The sequence below is a fragment of the Scatophagus argus genome, chromosome 21 (assembly GCF_020382885.2).
Source record: "Scatophagus argus isolate fScaArg1 chromosome 21, fScaArg1.pri, whole genome shotgun sequence".
NCBI lineage: Eukaryota > Metazoa > Chordata > Actinopteri > Scatophagidae > Scatophagus > Scatophagus argus.
This window is the reverse complement of record NC_058513.1, coordinates 3,937,453-3,952,717: the sequence shown is the minus strand read 5'-3', so window position 1 is coordinate 3,952,717 and position 15,265 is coordinate 3,937,453. Positions and strand designations below refer to the sequence as shown.

At 43.1% G+C, this 15,265-nt stretch overlaps 4 protein-coding genes across 9 annotated transcripts in view; 2 read left to right on the top strand and 2 right to left on the bottom strand.

The window, feature by feature from the left end:
• The first annotated feature begins 4 nt into the window (after positions 1-4).
• On the top strand, positions 5-2,074 carry LOC124052996 (histone H3.3A). Its single transcript, XM_046377894.1, has 4 exons — positions 5-158; positions 900-1,037; positions 1,119-1,272; positions 1,364-2,074. The coding sequence occupies exons 2-4, from the start codon at positions 910-912 to the stop codon at positions 1,490-1,492; spliced, it is 411 nt and encodes a 136-aa protein (XP_046233850.1). The 5' UTR covers positions 5-158; positions 900-909; the 3' UTR covers positions 1,493-2,074.
• A 58-nt stretch (positions 2,075-2,132) lies between these two features.
• On the bottom strand, positions 2,133-7,122 carry si:ch211-250n8.1. Of its 2 annotated transcripts, XM_046377890.1 has the most exons (17): positions 6,984-7,122; positions 6,305-6,492; positions 5,866-5,973; positions 5,553-5,628; positions 5,246-5,402; positions 5,026-5,071; positions 4,883-4,941; positions 4,657-4,692; positions 4,406-4,458; positions 4,175-4,307; positions 3,314-3,528; positions 3,191-3,236; positions 3,016-3,081; positions 2,827-2,886; positions 2,653-2,738; positions 2,312-2,406; positions 2,133-2,226 (listed from the first exon to the last, which is right to left on the bottom strand). In XM_046377890.1, the coding sequence occupies exons 2-17, from the start codon at positions 6,339-6,341 to the stop codon at positions 2,192-2,194; spliced, it is 1,308 nt and encodes a 435-aa protein (XP_046233846.1). In that variant the 5' UTR covers positions 6,342-6,492; positions 6,984-7,122; the 3' UTR covers positions 2,133-2,191. The 2 variants fall into 2 exon arrangements, with proteins under 2 accessions (XP_046233846.1, XP_046233847.1); XM_046377891.1 differs by lacking the exons at positions 4,883-4,941; positions 5,026-5,071.
• Positions 7,123-7,165: 43 nt separating this feature from the next.
• zgc:194990 (uncharacterized protein LOC568410 homolog) lies at positions 7,166-13,816 on the top strand. Its single transcript, XM_046377892.1, has 10 exons — positions 7,166-7,275; positions 8,911-9,002; positions 9,127-9,225; positions 9,316-9,423; positions 9,604-9,762; positions 9,989-10,129; positions 10,405-10,456; positions 10,829-10,855; positions 11,778-11,804; positions 11,901-13,816. The coding sequence occupies exons 2-10, from the start codon at positions 8,940-8,942 to the stop codon at positions 12,458-12,460; spliced, it is 1,236 nt and encodes a 411-aa protein (XP_046233848.1). The 5' UTR covers positions 7,166-7,275; positions 8,911-8,939; the 3' UTR covers positions 12,461-13,816.
• The window catches only part of itgb4 (integrin, beta 4), a 27,409-nt gene continuing 25,371 nt past the window's right edge, over positions 13,228-15,265 (bottom strand). For 4 of the 5 annotated variants that reach the window (XM_046377881.1, XM_046377882.1, XM_046377884.1 and 1 more), the window contains 2 exons: positions 14,739-14,867; positions 13,228-14,649 (listed from right to left, as the gene is read on the bottom strand). In XM_046377881.1, coding sequence (XP_046233837.1) covers positions 14,519-14,649; positions 14,739-14,867 — 260 coding nt within the window. In that variant the 3' untranslated portion in view covers positions 13,228-14,518. The remainder of the gene's footprint in view (positions 14,650-14,738; positions 14,868-15,265) is intronic. The other variant, XM_046377883.1, reaches the window with a different exon arrangement.

Below are 15,265 nucleotides of genomic sequence, written 5' to 3'. Positions count from 1 at the left end.
TTAGGAAGGTGAACCAATGAGCGTGTGCTGGTTTGGGAGAGTGACGTCACAACAAAGTATTAATACTCAACCTCAGCACCCCTCCCAACACAAATTGTTTTCAGCGATCACGTCTGACGATCTACGGGAATTACCACAGAACAGCACACTTCCTAAAGGTAAATGTAATTTCCTTATTATGAGGACAATGTCCGCGAATTTGTTGTCATAGCTGTGATACGTATGTGTGGATTGCGTTTGTATATACAGGCTTTGTTCTGTTTTGCTAAACACGTTATAGGTCTACTCGCTAATGTTAGCTAAAAATAGAACAATGGATTCTCTTACCGTTGACGTTTCTGTTTAAACGTCACCGTTTGATGGCTGAAGTGAAAGTAGACGTTGTAAACAAGTCGACTGAATGTCGACTGAAATTAACCGTCGAGACGTACCTTAAATACAAAGTCAGTAGCTAAGCTAATTATGTACAAGCTAGTGTTGCTTGAACTGAATCGAGGCAATGTCGCTTGGGGGTGAAATGAGAGACGGTGAAAATGGCGAAGTCGAAAAGTATAAAGGCTGGCTGGGCTGGTACAGGCGCTGACTGTTATTGTTGCTGGTTGCAGTGGGCCCCTGAATTGGTTAAATTGTTGTGAACGGACACGGCCCTATTCCAATACAATCAACTTTACCAACGTCGGATTGTTTCAATGATGAGTATTTTGGCTTTGCTGCTATATTAGTGTAGCATTAGTAGAGCGAACTGGAACAAACCCGACGCCCAGTGGTTAACAACTGGGGGAGGGGAGCTGTATTTGTAGGCTAGGTTAGCTTTTCAGCTTCGGGTTAGTAATGGTTATTTAACGTTGACACTATTTAAACTTACACGGTTTTAATCTTGATTATCTTACTATATTTAGCAAGTACACCATGGCCCGTACCAAACAGACTGCCCGTAAATCTACTGGAGGAAAGGCGCCAAGGAAGCAGCTCGCTACCAAGGCGGCTAGGAAGAGCGCCCCGTCCACGGGGGGAGTGAAGAAGCCCCATCGTTACAGGTAATGTAATGCATTTTCCACGTTAATATGTTGTCATATTATAAAACTGGAACAAATACGCTAAAATGTCCTGTTGTTTAGGCCTGGAACTGTGGCTCTGAGAGAGATCCGTCGTTACCAGAAGTCCACGGAGTTGCTCATTCGCAAGCTGCCTTTCCAGCGCCTGGTGAGAGAAATTGCCCAGGATTTCAAGACCGATCTGCGCTTCCAGAGTGCTGCCATTGGCGCCCTCCAGGTAAACAATTCTTGAAGTTAGGCGCTGAATGTGTCAGTATTAGTAATGCAATTCCTGTGAGCCTCACGTGCTGTCTTTTTCTATTCAACAGGAAGCCAGTGAGGCTTACCTGGTGGGTCTGTTTGAGGACACCAACCTGTGCGCCATCCACGCCAAACGCGTCACCATCATGCCCAAAGACATCCAGCTGGCTCGTAGGATAAGGGGAGAGAGGGCCTAAGCAGCTAGTGACAGCGTTGTCGATACAGATTCTTATTTATCATACTTAACCATTTTGTGGACATTTTTATTTCTTGGGTTTTTAAAATAAGTTTTCTTTTTTTAATTTTGTATTGTATTTTAGACTGGGACAATTCAATCATTCCATAAGCCTGAGTACATGTAGGGTAGTTGGAAATGTTGTGCAGTATCTGCCTATTCCACCACGGGCCATTATTGTGTGTTCTAGTCATCATGCCACCCTTCAAGATCTCATGGGTATCAGACTCCTGTGGTTGGAGTTTCTTGACACGAAGATGAATCCTTCACATTTTCCGTGGGGTCCAAGGTTTCTTCACCCATCTACCATTTACCACAAAATGCCAGCATGTCTTGCTTGACAGGTCTCACTGCAGTGTCTGGGTGTGGGCTACTACAGTTAATACTCGACACTCAGTGTCCAGGAGCATGGCAGACCCCTCCTGTATTTTTCTGGACTGCTTTTTACATGTTTTTCAACATAAATCTTGGCAGCTACATTTAATACTATTTATGAAAATGTTGTCACATGTCTTTCTATTAAAGGTCTTTATGAGTAGAGAAAGCCATGTGTTCTGTGATTATATATATTTTTTTCGTAGTATTCAGACAGTAAAGCAGGATGTGATCTGACACGTTTACATTTATTTACAAGGCATTCAATTAGTTGACCACTGAAACATCATACAAACCACTCTGTGTGTTTGAAACCAGTAGCTGTAAGGGAAAAACACAGATTTTAAATCTCAACATGTATAAACCCAAAGGTACATGGTCACTTATAAGAGCTGCTGTGACTCACCAATACGACAGACAATCTCTTCACACTCCTTGACTGTGCTGGCTCTGAGTGCCACACAACAGAAGCCTGTCGACTGGGGGGTTTCTGGGGAGTCTCTGTGAACGCAGCCAATCATATGCTTAGATGACATTCAGCACCAGCCAATGACAACAGAGCAGTACTGCCTTGGGTATTGCATCACTACATGTTGAAGGATGGGAGTGACCTATACTACAGCAAAGCTGGATTAGCAAGGATGACTGGAGAGGGAAATAACCTTATTTGTATTTTCTTGGCATCTGATGCAAAATCAATGACAGCTTTGTTGTGCAATTAATTTGGTATGTACATTTAATACTTACGCCACACAGAATGCAAATATTTTGTAGTCTGGTTGACCAAATCTCCCTACACATGATATCTCTGGATAGTGATGCTCAAACAGCTCCTGAGAAGATAATTGTGGTGTTAATGTTAAAGCAAAGAGGGGTGAGAACACCAATTATTTATGAGAGACGTGACATGTGTCTACTTGCCAGTTTAGTGCTTCTGTCTGTGCATGTCAAATGTGTTTCCTTCAAATCCAAAAGCACCTCCTGCGGGGCGCATGACACTGATTGAGTGCATGTTGATTTTGACAAGGAAACATTTTGCTGAACATGACAACAGTCTGTCATGTCCTGCCTTTGTGCCAACATGCACAAAGGCAGGATTGTTATTATTACCTTGCTGGGCAGGTTTTTTTGCAACACTTGTGGAATGGCATCTTGCAGCACCTCCTTGCCTCCAAACTAAAAGAGCATAAGACCAGATATCATGGCAGTTATGTGAGAGTCTAGCACGTGAACACACATTAAAATACTGAACACAAATTAAAAGGCAAAACTGGTGATTAGTTACCATTCCAATATTTGTTCTTCCCAAGAACTGCACTATGTAAACAATCCTGTTGGAGAGAGGTGAGTCATTGTCAATGTCAAGAGTACATTTGCTCCTTCCTGAAGGATTTGATAATCAACTTACCTTCCCTCTTTGAGGCACTGTGATGGAGAGCTTATCTGGTCCTTGGTGGCAGACTGCTGGGATGAAGTAGAACCCAACTGCAGGGTGGGGTTCTCCATCCTCAGGGCCCGCAGGAGTTTGATGAGGGGCCGATACACTGTTCCATCCTGAGCCCTCCATCGCAGGACAACGATGGACAGGGGGCAGCCTTTCAGCCGAGACAGGACCACACCTGCCTTGGATATATTTTTCAGAAATCTTTCCAAAAACTTGCGTAAAAATATGAAAACATGCATTTCCTCCAATGTTATATGCTTTCTTTGCACATAAACTGTATTGCATCGAGCTCACTTGAATCAAAATTTATTTCTCACTGTGGTCATTTTACACTGTTGAGGAATAAGTTTTGGGCTTATCATATCTTCAAATGGAAACATGTTTACCATTTAAACAAGAAGAGCCGTGCACACCCTCACCAATCTACATGCACTAATAAAAATGATAAAGTGTAAATCGTCCCACCCTAATTGTTAAAGTAATAAAGGCTCAGGTGAAAATCATAAAATGATGGCTGAACTCCATTTATATCTTCTGGAATACTGGAATAGAAGAGAGCCATCATAAATGTTATTAGTAACACTTGTGCTTTTCCTGGTATTGCAAATGTATGTATATTTCTGCTGTGATGAAGGCCTACTGTAATGCACACACGTTCCTCTGTGTTCTGTGATGTGGGACGCCGAGATATCAGCAGTTTTCTCAGCGAATGTAAAAACATTTATTTACACCAGCGGCACTGTGATGTCACAGAACAAGGGATGCAATGTCTCCATATGTCTCTGATTATTACTTTGAGAAATAACACTGAATGTCTGAGGATACCTGTCCATTCTTGGAATTCCTCAGCGAGGTCCCGTTGATTTCGTCAATAATATCGCCGGGACAGATAAATTTGTCAACGTGAGCTTGACTACCAGGCATCAGGTTGAGGACAAAGACGCGTCCACTGAGATACCTAGGAGACAGAGAGAAGGAGAGGAAATAGCAGTTTGGACAGATCTACGTATGATTGGAAAGAAAGAAAGAGAGCTCGTTGCAGAGGAAGGTACAAACCTTAACACCATCCCAAGCTCTCGACAGGGCACTACTTCATATGTCTCGCATACCTGGAAACATATGCAAACAATTAACAGACCGTCTCCTATAATCCGATTAGTCTAAATTCTGTTGTCTCACTGCAATATGTCCTGCTTGGGAATTTTTTCCACGCATTTCCAGGTACTTTAAAGTCCCCACGGTCACTAAAACCATAATAATATTGTTGTGGTGGTGTGAGTTACTGAGCAGTAATAACTGTTTTTTACCGGTAGGAGCCAGCTCTCATCCAGAAAACTGCAATTCTGTGTAAAAAGGCAAGAGGTGGTTGTTAGTGTAGAATCCTTTAGCTGCTTATTCCAAGTGACAGTTGGCATTAAACCAGTCCAGGCTATATTTTGGAGGAAAATCTTATGTGTGGCTTGAAAATATTCAAAATAGACAGTCAGCACATTTGCAGTTTTTTAATAGTATAAACGAAGGAGTTGCTCAGACCTCCATGTTAAGTTTAAACTCCATGTGAGAGAGGACCAGCAGCAGCGACATAAAAGGCTCTGGAATAGGAAGAACACTGTTGTTGATGTTGGACACTGAACGGCAGTATCTGCTCAAATTTTAGTGAAAACAATTAGCCTCACCCACAAATTCCTCATTCCTGAGGATTGACATTGCAGGGTTGTACCACTGGAGTGGAGAGACACAGTGTGAACCCAATCTGTTTTATTTACATTTCAACCAACTCCATAAATAGGCATATTTGGTGGACACTTTGCCTAAAATACACAAAAGTGCCAGGAAAAGACCCCATTCTCCAAATACACTGCATTATAGAAACTGTAGGTGGTCCATGTATCTGACCTCCAGGACTCTGGGTGTGTGCAGCAGGTGTGTGATGAACTGTGGCAGAGCTTTGCGGCTGAGGGCCAGTCTGAGCAGGTAGCGGCCTCGGCCCTGAGCTGAGAGCAGTTTCCTGCAAACTCTTGTCTGTTCCACCGCCAAGGACAGAGCAGACAGCCTACACACACACACACACACACACACACACACACACATCAGCAGAGATAACAGGTATTAACACAGTGCTCTTTCTGTTACAGTAACGTCTACTGCAGAACAGTTAAAATAATTATAAAAATATGACATGTCCCAAGCAGGATGTTGTTACCTGCCACAGGTATCTTGGTGCGTAAGCTGTTCAAAACACTGCCAGTAGTCTCTGTGTACCAGACTGATAACTGGCTCTGAGGGAGAGCAGACACACGCTTAGCCCATACTGCTAATACATATTTCAATTGCTTCAAATGGTTTATATTTAGATTTCAAAACTACTGAACAAAGTTGTCGGTGCAGGGTACACACGTTTGCAATATAGCAATTTGTACTCAGCAGTGTACTGGTAAAGAACATACACATGCATTTTAAACAAATATTAACTGTGGTATTTTTCAGGGGCAGTACGTATTTGTGGGGATACTGACGTTGGAGTCCCTTCCTGAGGACCAGCTCCAGAAGCTCACAGCAGGAGGCGAGATGAGGGTTGGTGTCTGTCACCATCTCTCCACACGACTGCAGGTTGAGGACACACACTGGAGGAACAACAACAGCACCAAGTGACTGCAGATATGTTGGGCTTCTGCGCGACACTGATCGCAAATGTATTCGTGTTTTCTTTTTCGTGCAAACTGCGTGATCATTATCTGACAGATGTCTGTAACAATGACGCTTTTGTCCGCATCAGGAAATTCGAATTGAACAAGCGATCAAATGATCAAGACAGTCCTTTTGACTGTTTGGGTTTCTTTTTTTTTTTTACAAGCCATAAGGCGCAAAACTGGACGAAACAATCCGCTGCCAGTGAAGCTGAATTGTGATCCAATAAAACCACGTTTGCGTTATGCATATATTATGGCTCCTTACCTTTGAGAGTGCCGAGTAAAGGGTCTTTAGGTGCCATGTTGAGGAGAACAGTTGTGATCAGAGGCTGACAACAGACCCACCAAGCCTCCTGTCATTTAAGCTCAGCGACACACGCTGTAATCGCACTTCCGTGTAGCCTATCGAACATACCGAAACACCTTCCCATTCCACAGTACCTGTCACACGGACTGAGAGGGGACGGAGATACGCTGTGTGATTTGGTTTATCTTTGTAATGCACAAGACACACATGTCAAACAGCTACCGGGGCTATAGGGGCTTATAGACGCTTTAAGTGACTTAAAGTAAAGATAATAAGTGTTAATTGACAATAGTGACATCTGCCGTTCTGTTCCCAAACCTAAAAACGGCAGTGATGCATTCAAAGACCGACAACAGGGCTATACTGACTGACATAGCTAAAGCGGCTTACGTAGAATTATGATGTGAGCTTAAGCAAAAGGTTGCTGCTTAGGTTAATATTTGTCTTCAGGCCTAGTTAAAAAACATTAAACCCGTTATATAGCTAATGTAAAAATAATTATATAACATCATCTCTTAAGTCTAACAGAAAAAAAGCAGTTTTAGTTGGCTTACATTTTGGTAGCTAATTATAGTTACTATTTCTCAAAAGCAGACATTAGCAGGAGATGTACTGGATACTTGCAGTTTTCCATTACCGTGTAGCGGTGTTTAAACAAACCAGAGGTGAGAGGACGAGGGGAGTAGAGGTCTGCGGTCTCCCCCGTTTCAGCGAGGCTATGGCGACCTCGTGCGGCTCTTCCTTCAAACTGCTGCTCAGTGGCGGCAGATTAGAGCGCGAGCTCTCAGTCTCGTGCCGCAGTTGAAGAGTAGAGGAAGCGGTGCATCTCTGATTGACCGTCGAGTACTAAATGAGTCCGAGTTTGGCGAAAGCATCACAAGGGATCTGCGCAAAGTTAGCTGCGGAAAGGAAAATTCTACCGTAACAAGGTCAGACTTGAATTTTTTCCCCCCGTAAAACCTGAATTTTAACGGAGAGAATCGGTTGAACTGTGCCTCTGCAGAGCGTCAGGAAATAATTTGCCTGCCTGATAGTGATTGTTGTTCATTTTTAGAAAAACATAACCTGCATGCGCACGAGGGCAGTTTATTTGTTAATTTTCATTCATAGCATTTCAAAATGCTACATTATAACAACGGCAGACAGAGAATAAGCCCCAAAATGATTTGGACATTATCAGCGCTCTTTCTGTTATAAAAACAATCTATCTCCTGTTATGTTGTGTTACGGTGTAGCTGCCGTGGTCGATGTGTTTTGATGCTGACAGGCAGAGGTTTGTCTGGCAGTCCCGATATAGAAAGTCACTACCTGGGTCTGAACAGCAATGGCACCGGTGATAATCCTGGCTTTCCTCTAATCTTCCAGCTCTTCTCCGCCACACACAGCTCCTCTGCCACCTACACCCTCTGCCTCCGCTGCCAAAAATAAACCCTCTGTCTCACCACACTTTTCTCCCACGGTTTGACAAGTCATGCAGTGGTGTATTTCCCCTGCTTATTTACTCTGACATGTATTTCAAATTATGAAATAATGTATCTAATTAATCATTTAACAGGCTCAGTGGCACTTTTCTTCCATATCCTCTTCCTTTCCTGTATGCATCATGGCCTCAGTGTGTTAAAGTTAACATAGAACACCCGTACAGCTTATTGAGCTGTGTGCCGTGGCTCACCGCTTTGTGCTTTTTCCAAGTCATACTTAGTGATCATCATCATCATTGGGAAAATATCTTCAATAATGATTTGTCATGTTGTAGAATAAAAGATTCACTTATTTATCATCTGTCCTCACAGATCGAGCTGCTTTTGCTCACTAAGAGGTAAACTTTCAGTCATGACCTTCAGGTAGATATATTTCACCTGTCTAAAGTCCACAAACTCCCAGTATCACATATGTTGTCCAGTCAGTGGAAAGTCAATACCAGCATCCTTTGGCTCAGCTGACACTCGTACACCACAGAAAGAACACCAAATCCCCTCATTGCATCAAACTGGCGTGCAGGGGCGGACTGCTGAATCAACAGCAAACTGGTCCAATGTTCCCCCGCTCCCTCCGCAGTGTTTTAAAACTGCTCTGCGGTGCTGTCTCAGATCTCCTTGGGAATAAATTTCCAATTTGATCGAGATGCATCGACCCACACACACCAGGAAATCCTGTTACTGTGCAATATTTTTTTTTTGCCTGCTTCTACATTGTTTCTACATTGCCTTGACGCTCACTTTGTGGCTGTGTGTGTGTGTTGAGTGGGTGGGTTCTCTACTTTCACTCTTCTGCCAATGTGTGGGTCCTCTTTTCCCTCCTCCTCCTCACCTAATGATAGCTCAGAGTGCCTAATAATGAGCCCTCGGTGGACTTCCTTTGCAGAGCTGTGATCAAAGTTCTGCAGTGCTTTTTCTCTCTCTACACACACATACATACCTTTTGCCACCACCTCTCATAAATTACAGATTTCTGCTCTCTCATCGAGTTTTGTGGGCCACTGGAGCCCAGTCAGCTGCTCTACGGCTCCAGCTCTTGACAGAGTGAGTGCCAGCGTCCTAAAGCTTTTTATTATTGTACCACAGGGCATCTCCCACACTCTCCGGCTGCCAGCATGATGAAGGACTGCCTGCAGTTCCTTATCGAGCCGGCCAAAAAGCTCAAGATCCGACTCAAGGTATGGATGCACTGTTCTCTTCTGATAGCACAACATTTTCTGCAAGTTCAAGTTGTTTTTTTGCTTGAAAATGTGCATCAAGTCTAATTTTTTTCCGTTTTTATCTTCTGTTTCTTTGATCCAGGAGTCTCGTAAGCGGGTAAAACTTGAAAAGAAGGAGCCGCTGGTGGAGAGTCAGTTATTTATCATGGAATTGGCTCGAGAACTCAACAAAATTTGCCAGGTAAGCTCTTCTCTTCCATCCTTGCTTTCTGTCACAGACGAACACGCGTCTGCAATTTATCTCATCCATCTTATTTGTATTGCACCCTAGAGGTCAAACATCCTCAGCCACATCTGGACAAGTGAGGACATCTGGCCGGCCAGTGTGTGTCGGGATTTCATCATAGAATGGGCTGCTGTGCTGGAGAAGAAAGTACAGGTACATCAGGTCTACCACCGATGCTGTCTGTGTCACCAATAATGTGATCAGCTGCATGCTTTGTGGATGTTCTGCTTTTGTTCCAGTGTAGAAATTCGCATTCTTTTCATTATTGATTAATCTCCTGGTTATTTTCCTGTGTATTGTTTAGTTTCTAAAATGTTTCTGTTTCTTGTTCAGCCAAGATTGATTCAGTCTGACTACCAGTGTGAGAAACCAGAGAAGAAGGACTGGAAGGGGCACCTCCTCTGCATGCTGGAGGCAGGGGGGGAGTACGACATGGGGCCCCACAAAAGAGTCATCATGGACTGGACACGGGAGATCAAAAGCAGACCTCAGGTGAGTTCATGGTGGTGATGGACATTGAGGATAATGTGTGCCAGCTTTTTCTTCTGGGTGATTAAAGTCTGACCCAGTTCCCTCCTTGCATGTGATAAAGATGATTAAGCTAAACCCTGCCCTTGTCCATCATCCCATCATACTCAGAGCTGTGCTGTTGCTATGATCACAAGTTAAACACTTCACTGGGTAACACCAGCCACTGTTTGTGATCCGTTCCTTCCAGCCCACCGTCTGGCCGGGCGAGCCTGTGCTCATGATGCTAGACGACCTGGAGTTCCAGTGGAAGAGGGGCCGTCTGCCCAACCTGCTCCCAGCCATGGAGCTCGTCATGCTGGCCGTGCTGAATGCTGACAGTCCCGTCAAGGTCTGCTTGTCTGTCACTAATCTGCCTGATTCAATTGTGTTGATGTGTGTTGATGTTTGTTTTTCTCTCCTTGAGTCTGTCACCAGTGATAAGACGAGCAGAAAGCCCACTGACTTGAAAGGATTGAAAGGGTGATAGCTTTGCATGATGCTGTTAATTCGGGAGTGTATACGGTGTGAAGCCTTATGTATGCGTACAGCGTGTGCTGCATGACACCCAACTAATCTCTTCATCTCATCGTTAAACTCACCTTGGCCTGCTTTGTGTGTGTTTAGGAGGACGTGACGAAGCAATGGCTGGTGAGAAAGCAGAGAAGCCAGAAGATCGGTGAGTGCATCTGAAGTTTCTCTTCTATTGTTAACTTAGGAAAGTGTTAAAGATAAAGATCAATGAACAAAGCCCCACCTTAAAAAAACAAAACAAAACAAATGATATAAAAGTCAGTCAGCTTTCAAGATGATGAGAATAATCTTTAATGTGTGAATTGCCGTTAGCTGGAACAACATGCGTGCGTACAGTGTCATTATCGACTTCATCAGCATCTTCAGTGGGGGTGAAACTTGTTTCCATTAGAATGACTCATCCATGTGTGATTAAAGGATAGTGCGGGTGGGGAAAGGAACGCATGCAGTGGTTTGGGAGATGAATGAGACTCTTGATTGTCTCGTCGTAATCCCAGCAATCACTTTCTTCTTTCAGATGCTGTCCGCTACATCCCCCACAGCGGTGAGTAGAAATCCTGCCTCTTGCTTAAATTAATTACCCTGAAGTGAAACCAAGTGTCACGCGTTTACCGCAGGACTTTGTGATGGGATCTAAAATCTGCTGTATGTCACAATATATTGTGGTATTTACCTTGATCGTAAAGTTTATTTAATACAGCATTGCGTTATAATTAATTCTGGTATGATTAATTAATTAGCTGGTTGGCTGGTAAAACATCTGTTGAATCATGTGGGATTCTGCATGTAAATTGGCAATAGGAGTGAATAGTTTGGTAAGATGTCAATAATTTGATAAATTAATTTATTCTCCAGCCCTACTAGATTATTATTTATAGATTGTTTTTTTTTTTATTATTTATTTTCTTCATAAATAACACAATTTCTTAATGTTTGACATAATTGAGTGACAAATTCATTAACTTTCTGTTGATTGACTTCTCATTGCTGCCCTAAAAGTTCATTTTATTTAAACCTGTTTTAACTGATGTTTTTGGCCACTTGGGGGCAGCAGAAACAAGCTGTAAACACAACAGTAACTCCTTATACTGTGAAGTTGATATGGCGAAGTTGCCAGCAGTCAGTTGCATATTAGCACACAGAGCAGACACAGATCAATATTACCTTGAAGTCACATTTGTGTTCAGCTGATGATGAATGCAAGTTCAATATTCACTCTCGTTTTAGTTCTGATTTTGGTCTCTACCAAGTCAGGAGGGAAATGTCTGTCTCTTTGTGCTCTACTGTGTTCACCTGCGAGTTGCTAACTGTGTCTGTCTGCTGTTGGGTGCTGGACAGGTAGTGTACTGTGTTTATCAGAGTCATAACAGCTCTGATAAACAAGTGATAGTTCTCTGTGGGCTCTGTTGGTAAAGTAAAACATATTTCATATAGCAACTTTAAAGAGTCTCTATTTTTCTTTCCAGTGTGGAATTGGATTTGCGATGCCGCAGGTATGAACACTATATGTATATCACCTCTGTTCCTTATTAGGATCTGTTACCAGTTTACAGTTTGTAATCTTTTCTTGCTGGTCTGCAACTCCACAGAGGAAGTGACTCTGGACTCTGACTCAGCCAACCCAGACCTGCTCATCTCCAGCGATCAGAAGCGCATGCGTTGTGGCCTGGAGCGTCGGGAAATCCCGCGGTGCCGGCGACGCTTTGATGGCTGGTGGTGCACTGTGGGCCAGGAGTGCTACACCAGCGGACGCCACTACTGGGAGGTCGAAGTGGGCGAGCGGGACTGGCGGCTCGGTGTGGCCAAGGCATCCGCGGTGAGGCAGGGCTTCCGCCCGCTCAACACAGATACGGGCTACCTGACCCTCCGTCTGGATAGGGGCACGGATCTGAAAGCCCTGACGGTGCCCGCCACTCCGCTGTCTCAGATCATGGTGCCCAGGAAAGTTGGGGTGTACCTGGACTATGAGCAGGGCCAGCTGTCTTTCTACGATGTGGAGAAGCGATCCCACCTGTACACCTACAACGACAAGTTCACAGAGGAGCTTTACCCCGTGTTTGGGACTGTGGAGGTGGTCAAAGACCTGGTGATAAGGTCTGCGGATGTCAGGCAGCCATGCCTCTGCCCTGGGCCCTGCCTCTGGACCTGAACTGCTTTAAACACATATCGACCCACTCCTCAGTCCCAATTCTCAGCAACCCAAGAGTCTGTGCTTTTATTCTGGTCCATTCATTCGTGGATGTGGACGTCTTTCGTCTTGTGTACTGTTCTTGGACTAAAAGTCCGACTCTTTCTTCAGGTTGCCTTTTGAGATCAGGAACAAGAACCTCCATCATTCTGCATTACACTTTGCGTTACTCTGCCTTCGTAGAGACATACAGCATTTGACTATTTGTATTGTAAGGAATTTTTTAAGGCTCAAAACCTCAAAAGGTCAAAACCTTAAAACCAGCTTTGTTTTTAGCTGAATGGTTTTACTCACACTGTCCAATATGGACTGAGACGTTTTAGACATCCAAAAAAAAAGTCCACAAAGAACCATTGTTAAAACATAACACAAACACTGGAGTTGCAGTGATATGAAAACACACACGACACAGAACTTCACAAATGCTCATGAAGACACTGTGGAAGGATGTGCATCAGTGCAGTGCTTGCCGACATGCACAGGGAGATAATAAGAATAAAAGAGTTCATTCTCTCCCTGTTCGCTTCTTTTTCTCAAGCTTTCTGCAAACATTCGTCAGGCATGAGCTTGTTTTTGCGGCTGTGTTTTTGTTTTTTGTGTGCGATACGAACATATCAATGCTTTTTTTTCTCCAGATATCAATAAATTAACTCTAAATGATTTGTTTTGTCTTCTGTGCTGTGCTGCCACACATCTAGATCTAGAGTAGAATTAAAATGTAATGCAAATTTATTTCAAATCTTTATTAAGTGCAATACAGTTGACATACCAAAAAAAAAGAAAGGATGCTAAAAAAAAGGAAGTGATACATTAAACAATATGATCAAAGGTAAATTAATTCTTAGATGAATGTTTTCGGTGATAAGTTCATCCGCTTACCCACATGGGTTTGTTGTTTTTTTTGCTGTTTTTTTTTTACATAAATATCCTCTCAACATGTTTACCAAAGCAACAAAATGAGAAGCCAAAAACAGTAGGAGTTGCATTGCAGCAAATACAATCTTTCTGTCCTTACAAATCATTTCTATAAAATACTAAGATCTTTTTGCTCAAATGTTAGCCTACCCACAATGCAAACTGTGATGGCTTTGCAGAGTAAGGAAACATGAAAAGTATCAGCTTGAAGCAGTGTGTACCACATGTTAAATGCATTTGTCTGTACTGTGAAGTCGTGCCCCTTGCTTGTCAGTAGGAAAGGTGTGTGTAAATGAGCAACAAACCTGTGTTTGACAATACCTCTGTATTTGGCATTAAATTTAAAGTCGGTCTGCTTAAGTAAAAATCTTAAAAAGTATTAAATATGCTTGAAAAAAAAAACATGTTATCACACTTTAATATCATACAAATCTATGAACAAACGTCCCAAACAAACAACTTTTATGCTGTTGATCACTCAGCGTAAGACCACTTTGGGTGAAAATGACAAACCTCATAAAATGTCCAGTTTCAAGCCAATCTCCTGTAAACTTCAAAAAGACAAGAGAGAGTCAAAAACTGGTTGGTTTACGCTGAAACTGTCAAAACACCTCGCACAGACAAGCCAACTCTTATGGGAGACGGGAGGAAAAGGTCACTTTGGATTACAGAACCGCAGTCAGATTACTGATCCGCGCTGGCCTGATTTAAAGCCCCAGTGTGTCTTATTAGATCCCCGACAGAGGGAGTGAAGTCTAAATGATTCACTTACTGGAAAGGAACTGGAGTGAAGTATGTAAGAAACAACAGTGAAAATAAATGTAAATTTGATAAGGAACCTCATCTGTGGAGGAAAGCAGCCACAGTTTGTAACAGACGTGACACAGCGGCCAACTCTCCATCTACTCATTACATGAAAGCTTTCTGTGTCACAGAATCTCCCTCTCTCTCACACGCACACACTCACACACACACACACACAAAAACATACACAGATCATGGGCGAGTGCTCTGAAGCCGACTCTTTTTAAAAGAGTATCTCAGATGTGACTCCTCATTATGCTCAACCTTTGGGTGTTAATGAATCTTAAAAAAGAAAGAATCTTAAGATTCATAAAACATCTTCTTTGTGACGGTGGCTCCTCCCATGACACTCCTCTGAACCACTTCCTTGGTGATTTGACGTGTCACCATGCCGCTGGACTCAGTGTGCTGTGTGGTCATCATCATCCCTTCTGTTGGAAAGGAGCAATTGGCATCAATGTGCTAATACATAAATATAATCGCTGTTTTCAGGTGAACAGAAGTGAAACTTGATCTGTACCTGAGAAGAAGGGGTCGTTGAGCATGGTGTGGGAGACGTTGGTTCGTGTGCTGACCTCCGTCGGCATGTGGAAAACTTCCCTCCTCATTGACTGGCTGTTGTACTGTGACAAAGCACCTGCAGGGGGCACTGGAGGTAAGAAATGCAGATGTGAGAATGCTAGAATATGATGGGAAAGTGACAGGAAACGGAAAACAGGATATCAGATAATACTGGTATCTTGATTACGTAGTTAAAGGCCTGTATTTAATCTGCAGGGGTGCGATAAACTTGGGTATGGATATTCCTGGGACACACGGGATCATTTCTCATGGTTTTGGCAGCCCCCTGACCTTTCACAGAGGCAAAATGTCTTCTCGACTGAGGGGATCACTAAGTTGTCACAAAAAACACTGGCCTCTTCTCATCCGCTGTTTAAATTACTGGTCCATGGACCAGAAGATGAATCTTAAGGTTGTTGGTGAGGTTTTTTTTGGTTAACCATTTTAATATCTTTTAGACCACATGGTAAAATCTAAAGGCCAAAT

Coding starts and splice junctions, on each gene's coding strand:
- LOC124052996 (XM_046377894.1), top strand. CDS start 910: ATGGCCCGTACCAAACAGACTGCCCGTAAATCTACTGGAGGAAAGGCG. Junction 1,038..1,118: donor AAGAAGCCCCATCGTTACAG/GTAATGTAATGC, acceptor CCTGTTGTTTAG/GCCTGGAACTGTGGCTCTGA. Junction 1,273..1,363: donor CTGCCATTGGCGCCCTCCAG/GTAAACAATTCT, acceptor TCTATTCAACAG/GAAGCCAGTGAGGCTTACCT.
- si:ch211-250n8.1 (XM_046377890.1), bottom strand. CDS start 6,341: ATGGCACCTAAAGACCCTTTACTCGGCACTCTCAAAG. Junction 5,629..5,865: donor CCTCAGGAAGGGACTCCAAC/GTCAGTATCCCC, acceptor GCTCTCCCTCAG/AGCCAGTTATCAGTCTGGTA. Junction 5,072..5,245: donor ACACACCCAGAGTCCTGGAG/GTCAGATACATG, acceptor TCTCCACTCCAG/TGGTACAACCCTGCAATGTC.
- zgc:194990 (XM_046377892.1), top strand. CDS start 8,940: ATGATGAAGGACTGCCTGCAGTTCCTTATCGAGCCGGCCAAAAAGCTC. Junction 10,856..11,777: donor CCGCTACATCCCCCACAGCG/GTGAGTAGAAAT, acceptor TTTTCTTTCCAG/TGTGGAATTGGATTTGCGAT. Junction 11,805..11,900: donor TTGGATTTGCGATGCCGCAG/GTATGAACACTA, acceptor GCAACTCCACAG/AGGAAGTGACTCTGGACTCT.